This window comes from Mchenga conophoros, linkage group LG11 (assembly GCF_057382185.1).
Source record: "Mchenga conophoros isolate Kocher_MC1m ecotype Shallow Benthic linkage group LG11, M_conophoros_male_GT1.1, whole genome shotgun sequence".
NCBI classification, from domain to species: Eukaryota; Metazoa; Chordata; class Actinopteri; order Cichliformes; family Cichlidae; genus Mchenga; species Mchenga conophoros.
In genome coordinates, this window is record NC_140536.1 from 34,323,417 (window position 1) to 34,350,167 (window position 26,751).

General features: G+C 42.9%; 1 protein-coding gene across 6 annotated transcripts in view; it reads left to right on the forward strand.

The window, feature by feature from the left end:
- Positions 1 to 22,402, forward strand: part of satb1b (SATB homeobox 1b) — a 56,340-nt gene extending 33,938 nt beyond the window's left edge. For all 6 annotated transcript variants that reach the window (XM_085292596.1, XM_085292601.1, XM_085292598.1 and 3 more), the window contains exons 9-13: positions 507 to 719; positions 3,747 to 3,818; positions 4,266 to 4,421; positions 19,597 to 19,803; positions 21,629 to 22,402. In XM_085292596.1, coding sequence (XP_085148722.1) covers positions 507 to 719; positions 3,747 to 3,818; positions 4,266 to 4,421; positions 19,597 to 19,803; positions 21,629 to 22,249 — 1,269 coding nt within the window. In that variant the 3' untranslated portion in view covers positions 22,250 to 22,402. The remainder of the gene's footprint in view (positions 1 to 506; positions 720 to 3,746; positions 3,819 to 4,265; positions 4,422 to 19,596; positions 19,804 to 21,628) is intronic.
- The last annotated feature ends 4,349 nt before the right edge of the window (positions 22,403 to 26,751 follow it).

Below are 26,751 nucleotides of genomic sequence, written 5' to 3' on the forward strand. Positions count from 1 at the left end.
TCAGTAAAGTGGGTTTTTTTCCCGTCATCTCCACAAATGATCATGGATGAAGTGCTTTAGACTGACAGAACAGTATTGTTGTACTTCCAGACAAAAGCCCTGCAGAGAGTCATGAGGATATGATGGGATGATTTTATAACATTAATAATGGACTGCTCTCTGTAGACAAAGCTCCTGCAAGTCTGTGAGAGGTGGAGACTCTCATATAATCAGTTGACTCAGAAAAGAAAGCGTGTGTGAGAGCATCACAGCTCCATTGTCATTAGAGTCTCCATTTACACTTTACTGTCTTACTTAAGAACCCTCTAATGTGATTATTCTCCTTATTGGTTACCACCGTGACCCCTGCTTCACATCTATTTCCCGCTCTGGGAGCCTCTTACTCTCTCTTCCTCTTTCACTTTTCTTTGATGCTGCTCTCCGTCCACTGCTCTTTTGGCACCTTCTCGTTTCTTTTTCTTTTTTTCTTTTTTTAAATATATACTAAATGTGGTTTCATCATGTAGGGCTTACTGTCTGAGATCCTGCGTAAGGAGGAAGATCCCAAGACGGCGTCCCAGTCGCTACTGGTCAACCTGCGCGCCATGCAGAACTTCCTGCAGCTGCCGGAGGCCGAACGTGACCGCATCTATCAGGAGGAGCGGGAGCGCAGCCTCACGGCCGCCTCTGCAATGGGCTCCGCTCCGCTCATCAGCACCCCATCCAGCCGACCTGTACAGGTAAATTATTGTTTCTGTGGATGCTCTTCTGTGGTTATACAGCATGTTGTAATAACCTAAAAAAAACTTGCTTAAGTAGAACAGGCCCCTGCTGCTTATAGTGGATGCTGGGGTGGTGGATGGGTTCAACCAGCAGACACACATGCAAAGTTATGGAGCTTAAATACGCCACCAAATTAGGACGGTGAACTTGACATATGATGTGAGATGAGGCTGTGCTCCACTGGTAGCAGAAGTGTGATGGATAAAACACAAAGCATCAGCAGTTGTAGTAAATACTTTGTCAACTTTGGGACCCAAAAATCATGTAGTATTGCCAACCGAACCCAGATGTTTATTGCCATTACCCTGCTTATTAAACTCCACAACTATTCTGTTGTGTGGCCAACTCAAAGAAAACCCTTTCTGCTCCGAGTCAGAGTAATCTGAAATGAAGTGACAGTTCTTTAAAGTCCTGTGGCTGACAAAAAGCAAAGAAAATCTACTTTCTACACGGTTATAGTTTTCAGTGTGCACGCAACACTCAGGGCTGATAAATCTACATTTCTACCCCATAAAACGACCTATCTGAAGGGATCTGTTCCTTTGAACTGTTGAGCCAGCTCTGCCGAGATGTTGTTGGTATTTCATGAATGTGTTTACACGCAGTGAGCAACGGGTAAAGGTATGCATGCGTGAGAGCAAGTTGGATTGAGCTGAGAATGTCTGTCCATCCGTCTTTGTGTTGGGATCACAGACAGACAGACAGACGTGTGAATCAAACCTCGTGACGCGGGCGCTTTTTTAGAGGTGCTGCAAACCACACAAGGTCAAACAAAACGCTATTTCCTTTTTCTTTCTTCTTCAGAAGATTCAGTCAGTTGGTATAAAACATTTGCGCGATGTTAAATATTTATACTGTACAAACACAGGCACCTCATGCACTCATTAGCACACTCTGTTTTCTGGGACAACAACAAGCGTGTGTACAAGAACAACCCCAACACATTGTTTCGTTGCATACTTCACATTCCCCTCTATTGTATCAGCCTCTCCAGAAACACATGGAACAAATAAAAGTCTGTCAGTGGTAAAGAGAACATACTTTACATTCTTCCTGCATGTAAATGAGTTGTGCATCATCCCCGCCCTCACCACACAGGTGAGAATGGTGCACAAATGATGGATAATTTTTTGTGCTAATTTTGACCTTTTACCATGCATTAGGCAGCATTAACAGCCCTCCCATTTCAAAAAAATAAAGCTCACTCGGTGATGACAAGCTCTGTGAAAGATCAAACATCGTTTAGTCAGTGCGTCTTTCAAAATCGCTTCGTACCACAGCACAACTTTGTACCCTCGCTGCAAATCAGTGTCCCTCATTTGAAAGGTATGTGGCAACTTTCTACCACTTAAGCCCATTTGAAGTGCGGTCAGCTGCATTTGGGAGGTGAGAGGGCCAGACAAAGGCTTCTTCTGTCCTGTCTCCGGTGAAAATTTGGCTTTTATTTAGGTGCGGAGGAGAGTGAGATAGAAGCCCCAGCCCACCCATCTTAAAAATCAATCTTCCCTCTGAAAAGGCTCAGCGTGGTGGCAGTGGCCGGCTGAAAAGAAAGAGTCGTACTGTGAAGCAGCGGTGCTGAACTTAAAGCAGGAGCATTTTGCAGTTCACGGCTCATCTTTACAATCTCAGGCTGTGCCGGCACAGGACGGGAACTCAAAGCAGCAGAGTGAACTATCGCACAGGAATTTATTGATGTAAAAAAAGGAAAATAAAAGAAGGTTTTGGCAAAATAATCTGCTTCTAGTGTTCCTGTTAGTGTCCTTAAAGCCAAGGCAGGAACGTGGAACTATGAAGTGCCTGTTAAGTTCATATCAGGCTTATCTTACCATATCTGCAGTGAGCTCACAGAGCTGCAGAGGCACATAACGAAACAAAATAAAACAGAAATAAATCTCCAAGGCGGAGAATAAAGGCAGTGGCTACAGCATGGTGTAGAAAATTCAAATCCTGCTTTCTGATTTTTATTTTCACATCACTCAAAATACTGTTGGCACATCAGTACAATATCTCAAGGCCTAATATGCTTCACCTGTATGACTTAAACCAATTGACATTTATCATATAGACCTGTTTTCTGTCCTTCCTCTCACGCGCACACACAGATTTGCACACTCATACACCTGGCCATCTGCCAGCCTCTCCTATGAAGCAATGCGGTGTGAATTTAAGCACATAAATCAGACAGGGTGGCAATTGAGCCTGAGACAGAGGAGGGTTTTTATTGGCCTCATAAAAACAGATGCAGAGGTATGTTTCTCTCACATGTACCGATGGCTCGGCTCGACTCTCCCAAAGCCAGTTAGTGCATGTCTCTGCCTTAACAATTTGCTTGACACGGTACCCTCCTGCTCCCGCTGACAAGCCCGTGTCGAGCTGTCATAAAACAGGATAAAAGGCCCAGAAATTCTCAGACATTCCACTTTCACCACAAATTTCAGAGATTGTTTTTTAACACATAAAGGAGCTCGTATTAGGTGTCTAGACAAATACTTGAATATATATGTTTTTTGATCACCAGTTCCATCGTGAGATGGTAGCTGTTGGTGTTATTATGGTTTATTTGAATGCCATTTACTTGTACCCACACCCAACCCTGTCGATGGTTCCTTTCAAAAAGACTCGTATGGAATGATTCATATGCTAATGGTTCTTGGGTAATGCTTTTATTAGGATACTTGTTACCTTGTCAAAGGATTTTCGTCAAGATGCAACAAGCCGCTGAATGAAGATGATTTGATTTCACTTGACTTACATTTATTTTTTAATCACCGGCTTGACATAAGAATAATAACGTTTCACACAACACATCTAAGTGTTTTTGAGCAAAGTAAGGCTGGTGCTGTGTGTGGGTGAAATCTACACTCGAGCGCGCGGGTGTGTGTGTAAGAGTTGGCTGCATGCATGATCATGTGTTCAGACAGATTCCCTTTATTATTTTTTTTTCTTATGTGAGCCTGAACAAATATGGTTGTGTTGTGTTCTAGCCCCGAAGGGAAGACTGTAACAGCGTAAGGCCGGAGGATTGGAATCCCCGAATCCCTGTGGGCATTTCACCTGTGAGCAAACAACTTCACCCCTTCACTTCCCCAACCCCAGCACTGCCAACTGAGCAGATACATTCTCATTGAAAATACAAGTCACTCTCATTGACAACAATATCCCTATGTCAGTGCAATTTTAGTGTTTTCTATGTTTATGAAGCTGGAAAGTTATTTTTCAAGCGCGAGGCAAATATTAATTTCTCTGTCTATCAGCGCAAAGTGTTATCAGAAAGTCTGGAACAATAAAGTTAAATTACATTACATTACTCTGTTGCAGTATTTAGTAAACCAACTGTCACACAACACTAATAAAAAAAAATCTTCAGACAGAGTAGAGAGTCCAGGTCCACACATGCAATCTAAACCTGCCAAATACAAATAGAATCTTATATCTAACAACATATTAGAGTTTAATAAAACCGGAAAGCCTTTAAATCAAATGTTTGTTCTTTTTATTACCAGGTTAAACCGTCACCGCTGCCCAGCGAGTGGAACGGCAAGGCAGACAGCTGCATCCTCAACATCAACTCCACCATCTACGATGAGATCCAGCAGGAGATGAAGAGGGCCAAAGTGTCCCAGGCCTTGTTTGCAAAGGTGGCGGCCTCCAAGAGCCAGGTAGTGAAATACACACTAAAGAACTGTCGCAAATTGTCCTCTGTGTTTAGGTAGCATAATTTGTTAATTGGATCGTGCTTTCTAAAGTAGAGCTGTACTGATATGCCATAAATCCAAGCCTGAAAGTCCAGACGGGCATACGTAATTGTCCAATGTCCACACACGTGCAGACACAGCCTTTGTGTTTAAAGCCAGAAATTGAGGACCTTTTGTCTCTGATTGGTGAACTCTGGTGAATTTCCTTCAATGCGTGTGTGCAGGAAAACTGTACATCTCCATCAAAGGTTGGAGACGGCGCATAAGGAAACTTAGCTCAGTGTATCAGTGGAGCGATTTATCGTCATAATGACACATGTCTTCTTTATTGTGGGTTTGGAGTTTAGCAGTCGACACTGTTTCAACACCAAACAAACCTGTTTATATTAGCTCCACTCAGTTAGATGATGATGGGAGCCCCTGTCATCTTCTCACAAAGAGCGCAGAGCTCACACAACACAAGCTTGTGTGTGTTGGAAACAGAGGGTGAAAACATAGCGCCAGTTTAACTCTTTATTAAAAGCAATTAAAAATGTAGCACTGAGGACTTATTATTAAAGGTTTTCGTGTGTCTGTCGCAGGCAGAGTTGGGAAGATTTCCACAATTGTGCTTGATGAAGAAGATGGTGGGGGGGAGAAATAGATCACCAAGGGCGGAATAATCTTGAAATATCTGCAAAGGCTTTATTTTTTTCTTGCTGATTAGGATGATTATAGCCCCAGATAGCTTTGTTTTACCAAATTGCAGTTTGATGCACAAACCACTGTTTTTGTTAAGGAGTTCAAAGACTCCTTGGAAGGATAGAGAAAAGGGGGAGAGTGAGGCGGTCGCAGTATTAACTCGCTCATGTCTCTCTCTTCTCAAATGACGGTTTGTCTGGGAACAGGTTTCCATCATGCTGTCTCCACCTCCCTCCCATCTCTCTGTCTTGCCCCTCTACCTCTCTCGTTCCCCCGATTTCTGCCTCTCTTTCACGTTCCATTCATGGCAGGCGGGTGTGAATGTGAATTGAGCAGCAGATAAGAAGTGTGCTAATTATGCCTCTGAAAAGGGGCCTGGGAGAGCACTTATCTCTGGCTCTATCTCGTAATGGGCGCTCCCCGGGCAGCTGGTCCTCCCCCCTTACTACCCAGCCGGCATTGCCACATCTACCAGCACCGCCAGGCCAGCGGCTGCTCCTCCCCAGCAGCACCCACGTACTCTGAAAATCAGATGCTGGGACCCAGCTTTCCGCTGCAGTTTCCTCAAAAATATTCAAAAAAGAAATTGCCAATATATATTTTTTTAATTTAAAGCAGGACAGTGGGTTCATTGTGTTAGTTTCATGCTCTGGGCAGACAGTTCAAGCATTTTTATCTTACTATCCTCAATGCCAGCATCGCAGTCTGGATAAAAAAGGGTTTCCTTTCCCTCAATGCTGTGTATAGTATCACTGTCATACACAAAAGTAAATAAATATGGCACTTTGTGTAGGCAACCGCAGGGCTGCAATGATATGTTAAATGATAGATTAGCTAGTTTGCTCGTCAAGCAATGAGTCAATCATTTTTGTCAGGTCTCGTTGTAAAGACTTGCGGAAAGAGTTAATCACCACAACTGAAATTTACAGACGTCCCTAAACACCTCGCAAACAGGCAAACGGCTATGAAAGGTGATACACAGATATAGCGTTACTGTATTGAATAGAAGATGCCTATAAGGATACAATTACTTAACACAAACCATATGGAGCAAGTCTGAGCAGCAGAGCTAATGCTCACTGAGCCAGTTGGTAACTAATCAAATGTAATCTCGCCCTGTATTAATCACTTCCTCTGACATGCAGATAAGGAACAAAGTTGTATTTAGTGAGAACCTTTATTACCATCTTTGTACTCAATTTTACTGCAGTTTTTCGTACAGATTGAAAGTATCCTTGTGGCTGGGAGTGATGAAGCTGCAGTTTACCAATATTCTCTAAATGCCTCACAGACAGGCGATTGGTAGATGTGAAAGTGTAATAGAAGGCAGCTCTTAGTCAAAATACAAAGACTTGACACTGCACTAAATCAGGTCTCTAGCAATACACCCGAAGCAGGTGAACAATTGTCAAGAAATGAGAACAAACCATCCCGCTACCCACACACACACACACACACACACATACACACACACACACACAAGCCCGTTCAGCTATCTTAGTGAGGACCTTCATTGACATAATGGTTTCCCTAGCCCCTTACCCTGACCATTAAAAATGAATGCCTAACCCTAAACCTAACCATAACCTAATTGTAATCCTGACACTAAAAATACATTTTGAGCCTCAAACTTGTGAGGACCGGTGTGTGTGTTCTCACAAGTGACTGTTGGTTCTCACAAGTATAGTAGAATGCAGATTTCGGTCCTCACAAAGATAGCTAGACAGGAACACACACACAGATTCCTAAATAGATAAGAACCAAGCAGACGTCCTGTTCTCTTCCTCAGTGCGTCACCTTGGTTCCTGGGAAATTATGACGGCCATTTTTTTCAAAAGATTGTTGCCGATTTAACAAAACCAAGTGATTAGTCAATATAATAGTTATTGATTAATGATGAAAATATTAGTCGATTTTGAACTATTAAACATGAAATATCATATCCAGTAAAAGTGTGCTGCCTTTATGCTAACTGATAAAAGATGGCACTAGTTTTATTTTAACCAGAAAAAATCATTTTAAAATGTGGTGGTTTGTTGTAGAACACATACCCACAATATGCTCGTTAGTGATTAGCAGTGATTTGTTGTCTCTTTAGTCATATTACATATTATTGGCTGCAGTGGTTACTCATTTTTAAAAGAGGTGTTGCTTTAAAAACATTTTTTAGGTTTTTAAAATGCTAGTAAAATGCTTGTCTAAATCAGTGAGAGGAACAGCTGAATGTATCCATTTATAATGTTCAAAATCATCACTTAAGCTTAGGTCAAGAGAGGTTTGCAGCCTTGCAGGGGGAAAAAAATAACCATCCGAGCCGTGGGTAGAGCACCATGCCAGCAGAGACTGCTGGTACTGTGGTTGGTGATGAGGATGGAGGATGGGCTAGACTGGCAGGATGCCCATATGGGGTCCAGGGAAATAATCATGGGGGGAGGGGAAGGAAGAGGCCTCATCACTGAAACTGGCACTGTCCTGTCTGCTTGGTTTGCATTTCAAACTCTGCCTGTTCAGCTCAGCTTAGGGTTTCCCAGTATGTTTACATAAGCACGGGACCAGGTGACTTGGACACATGCGGGTAGGTGCACACCACTTGGTGTATTTAGAGTATCTGAGACAGCCAAGAAGATGAGAACAGATCTGACAATCTTTAAGGAGAGAAAGATGGGAGATGGTGACCTGACGGAGGCCACGGGCAGCAATACTTTGAGTAGAAAAGTTAACCCGAGCCTGCTCATTGGTTCACGCTCCACTGAGCGTGCGGTTAGGTGTGGAGCATGTACTGTGTGTTTTTCTGAGGAGGCACATTGAATGCGTGGACCAGTGCATGTATACTCCAGTGTGCATATTTATGTCGGCTGGTGTTTGGGGAGTTTTTGGAACGCAGCCATTCTGTCCTCTCCTAGGGCTCGTAACCACTGAAGGCCTCTGCCAGTCCTCACCCTCCACATGCACATATTCAACGTTGCGTTTCAATCACTCTTTTACTGCCACATATTCAGAGTAGTAACTATAGAGCAGTGACTCTAACCCGAGCCATAATACTTTATCAGATTAATGTTTGCTATTTACTTGAAGTCAGACCATTCATTTTTTTAAGCAATCCACAAAGCCATTCTGATTTATTAGGATACATATTGTGTTTACTCTTTGATAAAATCGAAATCATTATTCATGATCCGTTCCTCAATGATTCAGACTGATCGAACGCTCCAAGAATGCTCCATCTCCATTTAGCTTCAGGAGATGTCAGACTTGGAGAAAACAACTGCGCGCTGCTGGTTCAAATCCAGCGTTGACACTGCCAGAAGTTGTGCTATTTGCCAAACGGCCCATTTCATTTTAGCCTGCAGAGGTGCAAGCTATGATCTGGATAGCTTGGAGTTGATGTCAACATTATTAACTGGCTCAGTAGGGCTAGTGCACTATCTAGCAAGCTGCAGTGCTTTGTTTTCATTCATGTTAACAGGGGAGGCTTGCTGTGTTGGCTAGCCTGACGGAGAGGGCAGCTAATATTCAGCTGAGCGATGGGAGGTCGGCTGAGGGTGGGGTGGAGCGGATCGGGGGCATTCCTTTGACACGACTTTTATGTCTAAACATTCCCAACACTTCCTGAGAGGAACTGTGCGGTGGATGGAATCAGAGTCCCTGCTGTCATAAAACAAGCACCCTGGGAGCCCTGCGCACTGCGGGGCTCAAAGCCCTCCGACTCCTCAATGGCCAGTGGAGTACAGAACGCAGTCAACACCACAAACGGCGCCCTCCCTCCCCATCTCTCTTTCTCTTTCTGTCTCCCTCTCTCACTCGCTCATTCTCCCCTGGAAGAGGCTACGCTAATTAGCCAGGCTCTAATGAGACAGAATGGCACTGATCTGGTCCGCCGCTGCGCCACCGGGGGGGCCGAGCAGGGGGGCTGGTGCAGTAGGGGAGAGAGAGGGGGGGGAGGTTGGTGTATGCCATCTGTCACCCTGCACCCGCCTGGCACGGCAGTCCCTGGAGTGGAGGAGGGGAGTGGTGGGGGGCCGGTGATGGCGGGGAGTGAGTGCCTCGTTGGTCTAAGGATATGGACTATTGGGTGAAGGTGGGTGGAGGCGGCGGGTGGGGATACTGATAGGAGGAAGGGAGGGTGACCGCATAACTGTGACTGCTTCATGTTTCCAAAGTTGCTAATTTCCTGTTACGGGTAGAATCCGCTTAGTGGTTTTACATGTTTTATATGGACATGAAAGCTTTTCTTAGCTTTAATCTCAGCCAACTATACCAAACCAGACACACACATGCAGCTCTGCTCCATCCAGTGGCTGCTTTACAAGAGGGGCAGATGGCTGACCTTTTCGGTGTCTCTGTCTAGATTGTGACCGTTCAGAGGTTTGTCTGTTGTGAGGAGCTGCTCGGGGTCGGAATATTAAAAGTCGCGTTTTGCATGAAAATCGTGGCATCCATAGATCGTCAGAATCGACAGTGAAGATGTTACACTGGTACTTGTTACAGTTTTGCATCGCTTCCCACAAGTTTGACTTTTACTGTTACAGCAGTGCTGGCATCAAGTCTTAATTTTTGTTTGTGTGCTTCTCCTCACCTCTCTCTCTCAAATTAGGCAGATCAGAGTGAGCATATCACAGCCCCTGGGGATCTAAAAGGGCCGTGACTGTTTATTAATTGATTTATTTATTTATCTCCCGTGCCTGCTTGGTTATTAGGTTGCCATGGGAAACAGGCTAGGCCAGATCCCCTCCATTATTAAAGACACAATTTCTTGAACTGGAGACCCAGCTGTCTGAATAATTAATTTAGTGAACGAATTATCTTGCAAACGGTAAGTCTTCCCCTCCCTCTGAAATGAGCCTTTCTCTTATTGTTTAATGGACAGTGGAATTCCCACCAGCCTGTTTTCTGAGCCCTCCTCCTCTTAGTGGGAGCACGGGGTCTCACTGAGCATGCTCAGAGCACTTTGTGTCTCTCCTGCCATCTCTCTCACTTACGCCTTACGTGCCACCTCTCACCCCATCTGTCTCCAACCGCACAACTCCCTCCCCCCTCGTCGCCCACCTCCTTCCCTGCAGTCCAAACTAGGAATCTGCCCCGACTGTCAAGACTCCAAATTGTCTCATCCTCATCACCTCTAGTACATTACTGTATGACAAATGTTTCGTGGAGCACAGCAGCTGTTAGCCAGTTCGCTACATAACTGAAGTAGCACTAGAGCTCTCTCGATAAACAAGCCTAACCGATGCTTATTCTGTCACACAGCTCACATCACTAGTTCTCACTGTTTTCTGGCTTGTTAGAAAAAGTTACTCCTATTCCACTGACAGGCACAGGGTTTTGCTAGCTTTTTCTTTCCTGCAAATGTTAGCAAGCTAACCCACTCCCACTGTCTCCACTTCTCCTGACAGACCACACAGGGCTTGTTCTGAGGCCCATTCTCGCTAATCTGATCAGGCAGGCAAATACGCCGGGAAAAGCGCTTTAATGATCCCCCTAATTACCTCAAGTCAATACCAACTGTATTATTAGACTCGGGGAAAATATTCCATTAGGGTGCCCCCCGTGGGAGTCCCCCCTGTGCGCGCTGATGTCACGCGCTGCGCGCCCCCTACGCTTGTAATTAATTTTATTTACACACGCAGGAATGCACAAGGTCGCACCTGCAGCCCGGAGCCGCCCGACTCGGCCCGCCTAATCAGATCTGTCATAATTACCATTCTGCATGCTTCTGACACACGCCGGGAAATATTTCAATTTAACTACAGCCACTAGCTCCGGCAGATGCAGCGTGAGAGAGAGAGAGAGTGTGTATCTGTGCTAGTGTGCGTGCATACAGAGTGTGAGAGAGGGGGAATTGCATGGGGAGATATTAGGACCTATCTAAGTCCTCATCCTGCTTACGTTCACTTGGTTTTGCTAGCATTATTTGTTCTCCTCTCTGTCTTTCAAAATCTCCTCTCTGTCTCTTTGCTTCCTCTGAGGATGACTGCCTCTCACTACTAATCACTTTATCCACATTGAATTCTATTAGTAGGTAAATTTACAATATACTGCATGAACTGAGCCTGACGAAGGGCTTCCAGCCATGTTTCACAGAGACACTTGAGGTTTTTCAGCTATTTTCTCAACATTTGAAAATTGTGATTTTATTTTAAGACAAGTCCCTTCAAATTGAACAGGAAACAAAAAAAACATATATCTTTTGTCTGCCTTTAAATATTTGATCAGTTTCACTAAAATCTGCAAACTTGTCAACAATTAAGAACACTTATTTAGCTGACATAGACAATTTGCAGGTTCCCTGCTATTTCAATCCCTAATTCAATAAGATCAGTCATGATTTATCAGCTTAATTATGCTTTGATATTAGCAATTAAACCCCAGCTTTGAATTAAATCTCAATCAAGCTCTTATAATTGATGGAATCAGACTCCATGTAGGTGCTTTCTGCGTTTGTAATGTTGCTGCAGTTGTTGATTATCTGCAGTTCATCTTCGATGTGTTTGTTGTCTTGTGTGCATTCATCCTCCATCTGCCTCAGCAGTATTGAATAGAAAAGATTATAAACAAGAGGTAAATTTGTGGATGGAGAACAGTGTTTGAACATTCAGTGTGGCTGTGCAGACAGTGCGGATATACAAATATCAGCCCACCACCAGGCTAAACTAGATTATGGTGCAATTTCAACAATACTAATATTTGATACAGAGAGACACGTGTACTGTAGCATCATCAGTGACTCCATTTTCAGCCATTTTGTACACATGAAAAATCTGTGGTGCTTTCCTGGACAAAGAGTCCACTAAAATGTGAAGTTTACCTTCTTAGGAGAGAAAATATATTTCCTGCAAGTGTTTGGTCAGGACTGAGCAAAATATTACAACAGTTTAATTTGTGGATATGCAAATTATAACAATTTTTTTCCTTGGGCTCGGGCAGCGCATTCATCCTGCAGACAATCAGGATTTTCTGCAGGAGGATGACTGTGGGAAAGTCCCTGGTCGTACAATTGTTACTGTGTTATGTGCAGTTGTGTGTGAAGAACTTTGCTGGAAAAGAATAAAATGTGTGGTTAAAAAAAAACGAAACTGTAACCACACAGATGTTTAATGTGCTCCATTTTTGATGGACTGGTCATTTGCCTTTGGTTATTCTTTATGCTCCATCTGCCTCTATTTGGTTGCTCGAAAATACCCTCAATGCTTTATTGGTTCGGCAGCCATGACGTAAACTGCCACACAGAGCTAGTCGGTATTGTTTCTGGGAAGGAGTGCTGACACAGAGAGAGGGCCATTTCCTGCACAGTCATGCCTCGCCCTCACAATGTGTGTCGCGTTAGCTGTCAGTCTGTTATTGTTGTCAACTTGCTTATTGTATCTGGAGAGGTCGCGACCCCTCTTCAGAAAACGCTCGCTGTTTGGCTAAGACTTCTCCGTGTCACAGCTCGAATTGAGATTAAATGTTTGGCATGTATGATTCAGACTGGCGAATCTCTCTCCTAAAGCTCAGCCACTGACATCCTCACAAAAGAAGATAGTAACACAATCTGGCAACCACAATCTGGAAAGCATCCTCTCTGACAAGACATCAGAGTCGTATCAACGAGATTTAATAACTAAAAAAAATAGAGTTTTAAAGGCAAGTTTCTAAAGATTTAGATGACTCAGTTTTTAATCCTTAAAAGCTTTCCTTAAGAAAGAAGCGACCGTACTAGAAATTTCATCATTAATTTCTGCAGTTGCAAATCCAGCCATCCTTGGGGCCTGTCTGTCATTTTACAAAGATGGTCGTTTGATCCGTTTGTTTTGTAGTCTGCCTCCTTCATGAGGGCCTAGGACCTGCGTGTGAATTAGAATCAGATGGTGAGGTTATGAAAAATTATGCAGAGGTAAATAAAAATGTGGCTTAACAATAAATTCAACTCTTTGATCACCATCTGGTGAACAGCCTTAGATACGATACAAAGAAGGGGGTATATTATTAGAAAGTAATAAATGCACTGAACGTTTTTCTCTCGATCCGTTGGAAATGCCCCATACTTTCAGTGCCGTGTTGTCTTCTGTAGTTAATATCCACTCATGAGTTGCTTAGAGAGGCAAACTAGTGATTTGGTGGGTCCCTAGTTTCTCCAGAATTGATCAGATTTAGTACTGGCTCTTTAGTATTGGCGTGGTCTTTCTCAAAAACTATGCATCAAGACATAAAGTCTAGCCAGAAGCGGCATTATAAATGCAACATGAAACAGAGCTCAGTAATCTCCTTTTCAGCAACATTGGATACATTAGTATTTTGTCATATAGCAAAGCCATTTCCAGCACAAACCTTCTCTTAAGTAAAAGAAATAATGCAAACACGATTACTTTGCATTACTTTGGATATATGATGAATGCACAGTTCAGTAATCTTTTCCATTCCAGTAGCGAGACAAATTTGTATGTTCAAATCTTGCTAGCAGACATTTTTAGTGCAAATCTTGCCCTTGTCCTGATCATCTGCCTATCACACGGAGAATGAAAGAAAATAAACACGATTACTTTGGCTACATAATAAATTCCCCGCATAACCCAACATATTCATCTAGCTGCAGCGGTGCAACGATAATCAATGTGGTAAATCCTTAGCTGAACTGCAAATTAATTCCTTCCCTTTAAGCATTGATCACTGGATCACCCCCACAGAGGAACATATATTTGGATTAAGGCCTGTCCTTTTGTTAAAGGGCTAGATGAAGTTTGTGCGAGTTTGTACGTTTGCTCCGAGAAGGCAAACTACACAAACACAATTGAGTTGAACTTGAAGAAGTGTACATTTTTATCACAGAGTTCATCTGTTACAAGAGATGGGAACAATGTCCTCTTAGTATATTTTTTGGCCGTCCTTCCAATTGCCACTGCAGTTCAATTAAGGCTACTGACCCCGTTTCCACTGCCTTTTCATCCTCACTGTATGCCAGAAACAATTCGTACAGTCAAAGCTTTTTCTGTTTGCTTATAAAGACCCACACGCCGCAAAGGAATCTGGCCCAGAAATGTGCAGTCAATTATTGCTTATTGTTGCGGGAGATTCGCATATGCCGAAGCATCGGGAACATCTCAAGACTCCACCGTCGTCAGCAGATGGGCGTCCACCATGCCGTAATGTATTTACAACACGGCGCACGTTACCTCGCAGGGTTGAACCTGCGTGCGCAGACGCTGGATTGGTGTGCTCGGGGAGGAGAAACAGGTTTGAACATACCGTGTTATCGGCTGCGTTTATCTGCATAGTGTTGCCTGCCAGTGCTGGGCCTCTGCCAGGTTCAAGGAGGAGGAAAGACAGTGATGCATTGTCTTCCCCTTTCTTTTAGCTCGCTCCCTTATTCAGACACAGGAGGTTTGTCTGGCTGTCTCAGAAACCGTCTTCTCTTCCAACCAGCCAGCCACAACAATAGCCACAATCATTTCTTCATCACCGAGTTTCCCTTTTCATTTTTTTGTGTCATCTTGGCCTTTTTTGTCCAGATGGTTAAAATCCAAATGGTGCTCAAAGTACTTTTTGTTGGGTTGAATGTGAGGCATTATTTTTGGTCACGCAGTAATCTGAGAAAGGAGGGCGGGAAAAACCTCAAATGGCAAATTGATGGACATCTGTTGGCTTATTTTAGTTATTTATTTTTGCAGTGGCCGAGGTCAGCTTGATGGGGCTGATAACAAGCAAATGAGATTAGGGGGAAGGTGTTGGTCCAGGCCATGTGACAGACCTCTCCCTGTCTGTCTGCCTGTCTGTCCACTCGGCCTGTCTCACAGCAGAGCCAGATTTTTTTTTAAACGTTCCTCCTTCCATGTTGGGGGTGTTTGCAGCAGTAGTTTGGTGGTGAATGGGTGGGTGGGTTGAGCGGTGAATACCATGCTGTTCTCTGACAGAGCAGGCCTATGCTCTCATTGGCAGCTTGTGACTGCAGCACACATACACGGTGTACTGCATTGCATAGCTGGGTGAATCTTGCGCATGAATTCAACTATTGTGTTGCAAGGAAACCGTTTCTCTCAGAACACCCGGTTACTATTTATATCAATATTATACAATGGTCTGCTGAAGCTCATGGGGCTGTGCTCAGATCTGACCTCTAGGGCCCCGAGGTGCTCTTTTAATTTGGCACCCCATGACCCCGTAGCCCCATGAGCCACCGGTCATGTCTGTTTCAAAACAAGAAAAAGAATCCTTGATTGTCAGTCCAGTTGTTTGAAAGTAATTAATAATTAAGCAACAATGACCCAGAGGCAGCGGATTACAGCGCAATATTGTTGCAGGTGTGTGCCAGCATAGCAAGATAATCCTATGCCTTTCAGTACTTATTGCTTCAATGAACCTGTTTGCAGCATCTGTGAGTTCAACTGAGAGATGTGCTTTGTATCCAAATAAACTGCCTTTCCAGTTCACTACTTAATCTGTGATTTCTGAGGTTATCTAGGTTGGAAAAAATGTGTTTGGATGGACGGATATTTGTATAGTGCTTTTCTAGTCTTGCTGACCGCTCAAAGCGCTTTTTATACTACAAGCCACATTCACCCATTTATGAAACATTTTTTTCACTTTAAACACTCGCATGCTAATAGCTACACGTGGGGGCAATTTGTAGTCCAGTATTTAGAGTATGCTAAGGACAAGCAGCCTGAGAACTGACCTCTGCTCTCCTGAGCAATAGCTTTCTTTATTAGGTCAGCTGTAAAGCTGTTTGTCCTTAAATGCATAGTAAATATGATTTATTAACCGTTAAAGTGAAGGTTAATTGTCAGTAAAAAGTCAGAATGTCATGAAGAATTGCAATTTTTGGGGTCAATGTTGTGACTTTGAGGTCAAACTAATGATTCAAATGAAAACAATGCAACAGTTTTCACCCGAGAGAAAATTTAGTGGAAAACTGTAAAAGGCCTACTTTGTGGCGTTTTCCAAAAGTGCATGGGCAAATTACAGGTGCGGCAGACGCAAAGGAGAGTGAGGAAAATGAACGTTTACACCGGTTTTAGGTCACCGTTCGCTTCCAACACAGACATTTGTTAAGTTTGGTCATCGTTTTTCTGCTGGGTGTTGAGTTCTAGCTTGGCTGACATTGTTTTCTGCGGTTGCAAACTGTGAGGGGGGATGAGAGGTGCGAAGATTAGAACTGTAGAGTCCACCTAATAAAAATAAATCTGTTACTTCTGTTTCTGATATGAATGTAGGTTTGCTGTAACTGATCATTATCAAAGTTATCAGCCAAAGACAGTGTAGCAAGTATAAGTAGACTTTTGGTTCCTGTTGCTGCAGCATTTTGTAGTCATGCTATATGAGAAAATGCCTTTACAACAATGTTGTTGTGAAACACTTTGAGAGAGCGCCGTATTCTCTATTGGTCGTCAAACAGGCCTGTTCTGAACTACCTGTTCTGTTTATTTATAGAGAGCCCTTAATGATCTTCAACAAAACACTGAGTACACTGCATTGAAGAGCCCTAGATTTTTGTTTTCTGGGCCGTATTGGAACACTTTAGTGGCAGGGGCAGCAAGTTCCATGATCCAATCAAGAGCAGTTGGTGCTTGTCAGCTGCAGTGGAGAGGCTCAACAAATTACATTAAACAATAAAGGGGAAAACTGATTTGAAACAGTATGGTAATATCAGTGGAGTGCGGGAATGTTGAACATAAAGTCTCGTTGATGGGGTAATTTTTGTGAAAAATAGTCATATTTAAGTAGGTTTTATATCAAATAAATTTCATGGTATGCCATATTTTACAGTACATTTGTTACTTTACTTTATCCCAACTTTATTTCTTCCAAAGTTCAAGAGGGAACTGCTCACTTCTTTCTCTGTCTCGCTCTCGTTGTCCCTCTCCATCTCTGTCCTCTCTGCCGTCCCCCTGCCTCTGCCTGGACTGTGGAAGCAATGCAATTAGACAAACACAAACAGAGCTCTTGAAGCTGGAAAGTGCTGACTGTCCACTGTCCGCAGTGTTGGACAGGGGCGGCGTTTAAAAACATTCTTTTCTTCCTGGCACGTGATTCTTCCTTCAGCATCGTCTATGGCAGCCCAGAAACAGTCGAAAGCAAAAAAGAGAGAAAAAAAGCCACACAAACGAACATTCACACTTGTGAACTAATAAACTCTGTACTTTATTTCATCAAATGGACTTCCTGGCATTGGAATGGAGTTCACGTCGCGCCTTTGTTTGATTGGCTCTGCTACTTTGGGTTTAATCCTGCTGGTTTGGGGAGTGTTTGAGTTGGATTACTCCATCGTTGGGCTGGGGTACTGTTTCTCTGGCTTTGACAAGATGGTGTGTGGTGGTTTGTGTGCGTCTGTTTGTGTTTTGTTTTTTTTGGGGGGGGGGTGTCTGTGTGTGTGTGTGTGTGTGTTCTTCCTCACTACCGAATCAGCTGAAACCACAGACAGCCCAACTGGAGCGCTGTCCAAATCCCTCTGCATGCAAATTAAAAACGCAACAATAAACGTGGCAAAGGAACAAGGTGGGCACGCAGGCTTTATGGCCCCCTCTCCCCCACCTTTCTCTCTCTCCTTCCCTCCCTTTATGTCTCTCTCTCTCCCTCTCTTTCTCCCCCTCTCGCCTTCCTCCAAAACCCCTCCTGGGTTTGATGTGGCTTATGGGAGGAGTTGGAACAGGGGACAACCAAACTGCTGAGTTATCTCTTGCATGCAGTGTGGCGGCGTGGCTCTGCCCTCTGTGTGTGTGCATGTGTGTCTGCGTGCAGACCAGCAGCACGGTGTAATCCTGTGGAAATGAAAGGTGCTGCCGCGCACTGGCCGGGAGATTACAGCGCCGCTCTGTCGCGCTGCCAGGACAGACTACCCGGCTGAGAGAGCGGCCCTCTGTAACACACACACTCACACACCTCGCTGTCTGTCTTTGACGCCGCGTTTCCTCCTCGCTGCTTTTTGCTCCGCGGCCATCCCTCCTTCTTCATCCTCTCTTGTTCCTTTACAGCTCTCTTCTAGCTTCACTACAATTTCATGCCCACATCACTGCAGGCCCCCCCACTTCGTTACCCTTCTCTCTCTCCCACGCAGCTCTTCAGTGCGTTATTTCCTTTCACTCTTACTCACACACTCACACACTGGCCTGCTGAGGTTTAGGTCATCACGTCTGACCACGTCACTCAGCCCCTGTAGAGCCCTTCTGTCTGTGCAGTCCTCAGTCTTTCACTCGGCTCCATGAGCAAACATAAACACACATTTAGCAACTGTGACCGTGAGGCGTTTCTGTTTGTAAAGAAATGAAAGGGAAGTGAGATTAGTAGTTAGAATCGAGTAACACCGATGTTGCCAACACTTTAAATAATAGTTTGACCAAGCAACAGTTCTGATCATTTTCTATTTTTATTGTGTTCTCCCTTTATACTGGGGAAGCAACCATTTTAAATTTTTCATATTTTGAAAACAAAACGTAGCCTGACTTTGCTAAGTCTTCATGTTTTTGCTGATTACGTGGATGTCAGTCGACATCAGCAAAATCTGATGGTACCAATAATAAGCTGACATGTTGGTGCATCGCTACCTGCAGCTGTTTTTATGAGCAATAATCCTGCCCACTGATTTCTTGGTCATTTCAATTTATCATTAGATTCATATGTGTATTGCATCTTGATCTTCAAACATCCAATGAACACATGAACTCGAACATCTTGATTATTTTAGCAACTGATTAGTTCCCTATTTAAACAACAAAAAATTAATATAACAAAGAATAAAATATCAAAGCAGTATGACCAAATGATGCGATGTCTCTAAAAGGAGACCAACTTTTATCATGCATGTTCAAGTCATGTTGTCAAATACATGTGTGTGTGTGTGTGTGTGGGGGGGGGGTTCTGCCTTCCCCGCTGCACTTTGAGTGTTAGCGCTTCCTGTGTCGGGCTCTCGCTGAATCTTTTAATCACCAAGGTCAGACCTCTTTGTGCATTGTATTAATCAAATAAAGCCTTTTCTAAGTGCACTTGTCTTATACTGTTCCTCAGCTCTGTCTTTCATGGCCCTCTGCTGGAGCATTTTAAACATGGGAGTCACTCACTTCCTCCCAAGGGTGCTACTCAATATGCCAGTATGTCTTTCTTGTCATATTAAAATGTTCCCTCCTGCTGTGCTGCTTGACCTTGTCTACCTTACGTCTTCATCTTCAGCTGTGTAACCCAAAAAAGCCCCAATGGTGCATTTTATGAGTGGTTTTCGTTTTATTTTGTTCATTTTAGTGAAAAAATGTGTTAATTATTTTGAAATGGTGTCACAGTGGCTTTTTCTTCCTCACAGTACTTTGATGCTTCCGATAGAAGCAGCTCTGTTTTAAGGTTTCGTAGTCTGGTTGATTGTTTGGCCTTTTTAGGGCTGCAACTGTGCTTAAACATTTTGGACATCACGGTCCGAATTGCAGTACATTCTATTCTTACTGATTTGTATCCTTTTTCTCCTTCCTTCTCCCTCCTTCCTTTCAAATGTTTTGTCCAGGGCTGGCTCTGTGAGCTGCTGCGCTGGAAAGAGGATCCGTCTCCAGAGAACCGAACACTCTGGGAGAACCTCTCCATGATCCGACGCTTCCTGAGCCTCTCTCAGGCCGAACGCGATGCCATCTACGAGCAGGAGAGCAGCGCCGGCCAGCAGCACCACAACGAGCGGCCGTCGCACTTGATGCACATTTCCAGTGACCAGCTACAGGTGAGTGTGATATTTTTCACAAGATTATGACCTGAGCCAGTGCCTTTGGGCAAGGCACCGAGCTAAAACTACAACAGATGTGTTCCAGAACATGAATATTGAATCACAGCAATATGTTTCTGGGGCTGAATCCACTGGTTGGCTGTGGCTGATCACATGTTGGGTTAACTGCTTATTCTAAACTGCCCTTAGGTGTGGATGTCAAAGTAAAATATAAGGTGCTCCCCTCCCCCAGCTGTTAAAAAAATGGATAGATGGATCACTAATTGCTAAATCAAAGCAATTTGATTATTTGTGCTTGTGATTTGGATCTCTTTTTGGTACAATTTCTTATGAAAAGTAGTTTAAAGATATTATGTAACAGTGGAGAGAATCATTTTTAAAAATCCTAATGAAGTCTGATTATTGTATCTGTGCATATCCTGTTTTCCAAAGGTCTGTGTCAAAAATAATTTAGTTTAAAAAAAAAAGGGAAACCTTAATTTTCCCCATTTGACTTCTTCTTTCAGTAATTCTAACCCTAACAGCACTCAGGAGTTTCTGCGAACACATAAATTAACAACACTGCAACACTTAAAAGTTGCTACTTTTTAAGCAAAAAACGTTTTCAAAGATATCATTAGGCTGAACTTGCTTAACAGAGCTGCTTTATAAGAGACATCTGGCAGATGAATAGAAAATAACACACAGGCTCGGTTAACGGTCGAAACATCTTAATGAAGTACAATAATACTTCTATTAAAAGTCTGAGCCACAGCAGAGTGGTTGATTAGTTATTTGGTTACTTGGATACAATGGCAGCGTTTCACAAAGACTGTCATTTAGTGGATATAAATAAGGTAATAGGATTTCTTTGACAAATCAGTTTGAGCAACAGATATGGAATGAGGGAATTTTGTGCATACTTTGCATGCAAATGCAAAACGGTTGCAGATTGATAAAATAGGATTATTTCTGATTTAATGGTGCAGTTTTACAGTGTCCATAAGAGACTGGTGTTTAACTATTTTGTGCTGCTCTTTTACTAACGTGATACATTAGCCAAATTAGCTCACATTTGCTCAACAAGAACTAGCCCGGCTCAGTATATGGATACAGTAAAAATCACATCTTTGGGTGCATTTATGCAGCTGGCAAGCAGAGTCCCTGCAAAGTGCTGTTTTGCAAACTTCATTATGAAACACCTATCTACAGTGTCTGACTCAGAAATGAAAATAAAAGAGCGCCCATTTTGCAGGGTCAATAGAGACCACGAGTTGCCCACTCACTCGCTCTCCAACCACACAATGAGACATTTTACGAGTAATGTGTCATGTGTTTACACTAACGGGACTCTGACGGCAGAGCGAAAGCCATCGATAGCATTCTCACACGGCGGCAAATCAGCCAGACCATCGCGATGTGAATTGTACACAGGGAGCTTGTTTATCACTACCGGGCAATAGAGGCTGATAAGCAGCACAGGATATAATAGAGAGGCCAGTTTGCCTGTGAATTCCCAGTGTGCGTGGAGCCGATCGTGTCACTCATGTGTACGAGTGTATATGCTGGTGTGGGGCTGTTGCCTCCTCTACCTCCACAATGAGACTCAAGCTCCCACTACCAAAAAAGGAAAAACATCATATCTGCAGAACTGATTGCATTCAATCAGATATTACATGGAAAATTCCTTCAACCAAGTGCCTGTTCTATACACAGCAGGCCCATTTTTCCTCACAACTCAATTGATTTTAATGAAAGGCCTTATTAAGGCGCCGATAAGTGTTCACTGATAACATCCCCATCTCCTTTCTCTTCCCTCTTTCTTTTTTTTCCCTCACTGCAGGCTCAGCCGCCTCAGACACAGCAGCAGCACCAGCCCTCCTTGTCCCTCCACCCCTCCCAACAGCCCTTGCAGCAACAGCAGCCCACCACCGGTCCCCGGTTGCCACCTCGCCAACCCTCCACCGCCTCTCCGGCCGAAACGGAAGACGAAGGCAGCCGCGGAGGGAGCATCAAATCCCGCACGGGTGGAGGCAAGATCTCCCTGGAAGCTCTAGGTATCCTGCAGAGCTTCATCCAGGACGTGGGCCTATACCCCGACGAGGAGGCCATCCACACCCTTTCAGCCCAGCTGGACCTGCCCAAGCTCACCATCATCAAGTTCTTCCAGAACCAGCGCTTTTATGTCAGTCACCCAGCAAAGGCACCCAAGGAGCCCATTAACAACAACAACAACAACACCACTATTGCAGCCATCGTCAACAACACCACCAGCAGCAGTAGCAGCAGCAGCAGCCCGGCCTTTGAGGAAGAGCTGACGGACTTCAGGGAGAGCGGAGAGCTGTTGAAGGAGCTGGACGAGAGCACGCAGACCAACAGCACCATCTTCTCCATCAAGATCGAAGAGCAGCTGGGCCGAGGTGCCGAAGCCCAGTTCGAGTCAGAGCACGAGGCCAAGGAGTAGGACTCTCCCCCTGAAACATGTACTGAGAGTTTTCCTGTGCACACAGACTGGTGACTGTGCTAAATGTAACGCTCTGGCCGCCACAGAAACACCACACTGCAAACAAAGAGAAGTAGTGTTTTCAATCAGTACAGCATCTGGACTGTATGAGGAGTGTTCATATATATATATATATATATATATATATATATATATATATATATATACACACACACACACACACACACACATATGAACTCACAGTGCGAAATGAGTGTTCACACACTGGAAAGCCCATTTCAGACTCAGTAATACAAAAAGTACTACTTTTTTGATTTTGTAAAACTTGTATTATTCACTGTAAAGACTGATGCATCGTTTAAATAATCTGCACAAAAAAATTATTAAGTATGTTGCCGTGGATATTTGCTGACTGCACTCTATGTCTGTTGTTTTACACTGACTTACTTTATCTTTTTGAGCTACTGATTATATTGAAAAAGGAAAAAAAAGTTCCCCTGGAGTTTGCTAGGACTTCGATAGGTGTTTACGTATGTGATGTTTAACTGGATTCTTTTTTTTTTAAGAAAATAGCAAATGAAATCAAGGACCATGTGGATGACAAGGCCTTAATTATGAGGTATCAAGTCTGGAGCCTGCTGGCAGATTAGTTATTCTTTTTAAAAAGCGCATAATGTGATTATGGATCACTCCAAACTCTGGAACGCGATCACCCAGCCCAGGTGCATCTACGAGAATAGCTCAGTCTCTTTACATATTATTTGTTAGGGAAGAAATATAAATATATATATATATAGACATTATATTGTAACTGTAAAAAGAATACAGTCTTAAAAAACTATGCCAACAAATGCCTTGTACTATACGGCACTGCCGATGTTAGATTATTTTGCAAAACCTTTGTCACTGTAACTTTCTGAATTGACACACAGTTGGAAATGTGAATTTCACAATGTTTATGTTGTCTGACATTATTTATTTGCAGTTCATGCAGTGTTTCTGATGTAATTACTTTTTCTAAAAAAAAAACTAAAAAAACAGTTTATGTTTCCTTGTGCGCGCTCTCTCTCTCTTTTTTTTATTCCACCGATCTTGTTTCTATTTATAAATGTAATTTCAGTGGGCAGTAAAAACAAGAAGTGTCTTAAACGTTTTAAATGGAGAAATGTGCTTTAAAGGTTGCCTATAAAAAGTGCTGTATGTCAAGCAACTCATGCTACAAGCTTCACAATTAATGTTGTATGCAATTTTTACTATCATGCAAATAAGCTTAGGTAAAATGACTAACCTATAGAACACCTTAGAAAGAAAAACATATGCAATCTGTGTGAAAATCGATGTCTGCGATGTGTCTTCCTTTGGTTAAGAATCCAATTCAAAAAGCTACTCCTGTATAAATATTCTGTAAAAAAGTGTTTCTTTTTTATGAGTTCATTTCAATGAGAACACCAGTTATTTTGTTACGACTGACTGTTTTATAAGTGTTTCTCGGTTCCTTTCGGCAGAAATGTTCTAACTAGAAGTGGTTATTGATTGTTAATTACACAATTAAACTGTTTGTATTGTACCACAGATTTCTTGGCATTAACTTGACCAGGCTCTTTTGACACCAGAGGTGTGTTTGTCTCCTCTGGAAACAGGAGAGGAAACAATGTGAAATGGTTGTTTTTTTTTTTTGGTTTTTCTTGGTTTTCTTTTTGCTTTTTTCTTTCAAGTTCTGCTAAGAAAGAGCAACTCCAGTTACTGACTCATTCCGCTGCGATCACTGAACCCATGTCACTTGTAATATCTGTAAATATCACATCTTATGAATCATTAATTGTTTAATATTGTAAATATATTTGAAGTTTGTGCAAAAGCTCACCGTACAAAGCTGAATCGCCATTCTGTCGTGCCTCTTCCTCCCAAACCGACTGTACCGGGGCTCTTCTGCTGCATCTCCACTTCTACATGCTGAGTGTATGTGAACCACCTTTGAAATCTAAAATAAATAAATGTTAGGTGTGAACACCTGTAATAGCAAAGCCCTCTGCAGGAAGTTCGGCTATAAAACAGCGCAGGTGTCCTGACCTTGCCGTAAACCCCAGGCGGGGCCAGGTGTCTACACCTTTAGGAAATTACCCCCACCCGTTCACACCCTGAGATATGTGCCAGCCTGTCTGGGCCAGCGTTCCCTTTGTGTTGTGCTGTTTTTATCCCATAAATATAGAAAGAAATCCACAGTGCAATGTTGTGTACGTTCACGGGAAAAGAACAATCAAACGAAACAGACATATAGAAGTGTCAGATGCTCTCAAGAGGACATCCTTTTGTCAGAGGTGATCAGAGGGTACACGATATGTGTTAAGAGGTGATAAAAAAACATTACCGCATGTCACAGAGCAAAGAGGCGCCATTATGCTTCATTATTTCTCCATTTTGACATTACAAATGGCTTACTCACTGACAAACAGAGGTGAAGGCACCAACAAACAGGAACTCTAGCGTAATACTCCTCCTCATTATCACTGTTTTCATAAGGATCAGCTATATTTGCCGCACGCTTACAAAAGGTTTTTCTACACAGATGGCTAATACTTTGCTCTAACAGTGGTTCAAGACTTGATTTCTGATGTTTTCTGGAAAAGTTCAGCTATAAAGTGAAATATCCTACAGAGGGGTTATCCGGTGTTCTCCAGCAGCTGTAAAAAAAAGTCTTCGGCAAACATGGTGTTATTTCAGGGGATCGTGAGATGAGGAGGTTTGCCATGACAAGAAAGAGCCAGTTCTGTTTCACCATGGGTGGGTATCATGGGTGATTGCTCAGAGAAGACTGGCAAGCACCGAACAGGTTTGATACTCCATCTCCATTAGGCTGTTCGCTGGCTCTCCACGGCACCAAACACACTTCAAAGACTTTCCCTGATGTCAAAATAGAAATCATAATTACGACAAGAATGGTGACTGATGAATCACTGACTCCGTTACCCCCGGGCGCCTCATGCTGTTGCTTATTTAGAAAAAAATTAGCAGGCTACACAAATTTACCAGAAAGCATGTAGATGACGCCACATCATACTGTGGTATGCCGCCGGTGGAGAAAGAAGCCCAGCAGATACAGTGTCTTCTTGTGATATTTGTAGAAATCCTCAGCGTCAGAGCAAATAAACAGCTTCCACATAAAGACGTGGCTGGCAGACGGTGGGCTGGAGAGGCTGAGGTCAAAATGCCAAACAAAGTTTATTTTTAACTAAATTCACAGGTATGTATATTTGGATGTCACAGGAGGTATCCAACTTTAAGCGGAGATATCATGTAACATATAAAGTGATATTTTACCTGCAGGTCATAGGAGCTTAATGGAGTTGGTGTAGAGCTTTGCCTTACATTTACACAGGCCAGGCATGGAAGTTCAGCAATAATGCAACATACACAAAAAAGTCTGTTTTTTAATTGCGTGTCAGTTTTACATTCATAAATATATGATATATATATTTTTTTTATTACATATATTTTTGACTGACAACTATTCATCTCAATTAGGTTTAGTACTTTATGTTGAAATTATGTTATCCAAATGAATGGAAGATGCACATACACTTTTAATATTTGGTCCAAATGTGTTTTAATATATACAAAAGCCTGTGATGTAACAAAAAAAAGGACATTGTCAAAGTTGATAAAGATTTTTAAAAAGCTGCACTTAATATTCTTTACAAATGTGTCATCTTAATGTAGTATCTTCTTTTTAGCATGTTTTCAGAGTTAAATTATTTTCTGTCTGATAACTAAATATGTCAGTGCTGTGCTGTAAAAAGTACCTTCTGTGCTCCGTCAAAGAGAAGCTCCTGAGTGAGGCCTTTAATTCCAACTGCCAACATGTCAGATTGTCGTGCTGGACGGCTTCCAGGTTTGTGGTGAAAAGTGTTTAAGTACAGTATTTTAAAACATTGTACACAGCTACACTCCACCAGCGCACAAATTGAAAAAAAAAAAAGACAAATGGTGGACAGAAACAGAACTGAAGTGACAATTTAAAATCAAACATCCCTGATGAAAAACCTACAGTAGGAGTATGTTATCCCACTAATGTGTATTTTATATTTCTGGGCTGCACAGCTGCACGATGGACACATTCAAAGAACGTATACATGCTCCACTGAACACAACCCCCCAGGGTACATGCAAAGATGTCAATCAACAATGAACATTAACACTTCACAGGCGATTTGAAGGAAGCAGGAGTTTGAGCTTTCTGAATGCAGATTTGAGGGGATGCATCATATTTTGCGTGTGTGTGTTTTTTTTTCCACTTTGTGTTATCATAACAGACACTTAGCAACTCTGAAAAAAGAGTTCTGAAAGTGTCTCAGTGTTGGGTAAACCAGGGGATGGGCTCACGGCTTGGCCCGGTCTCTCACAGGCTCTGTTTCGTAATCGTTCACGTGATATTTGATCCAGTGTTTGTACTCATCAGACTAATAGTCGACGTTCAGCAGTTAGAGAGAAATTCTGAGAATTTT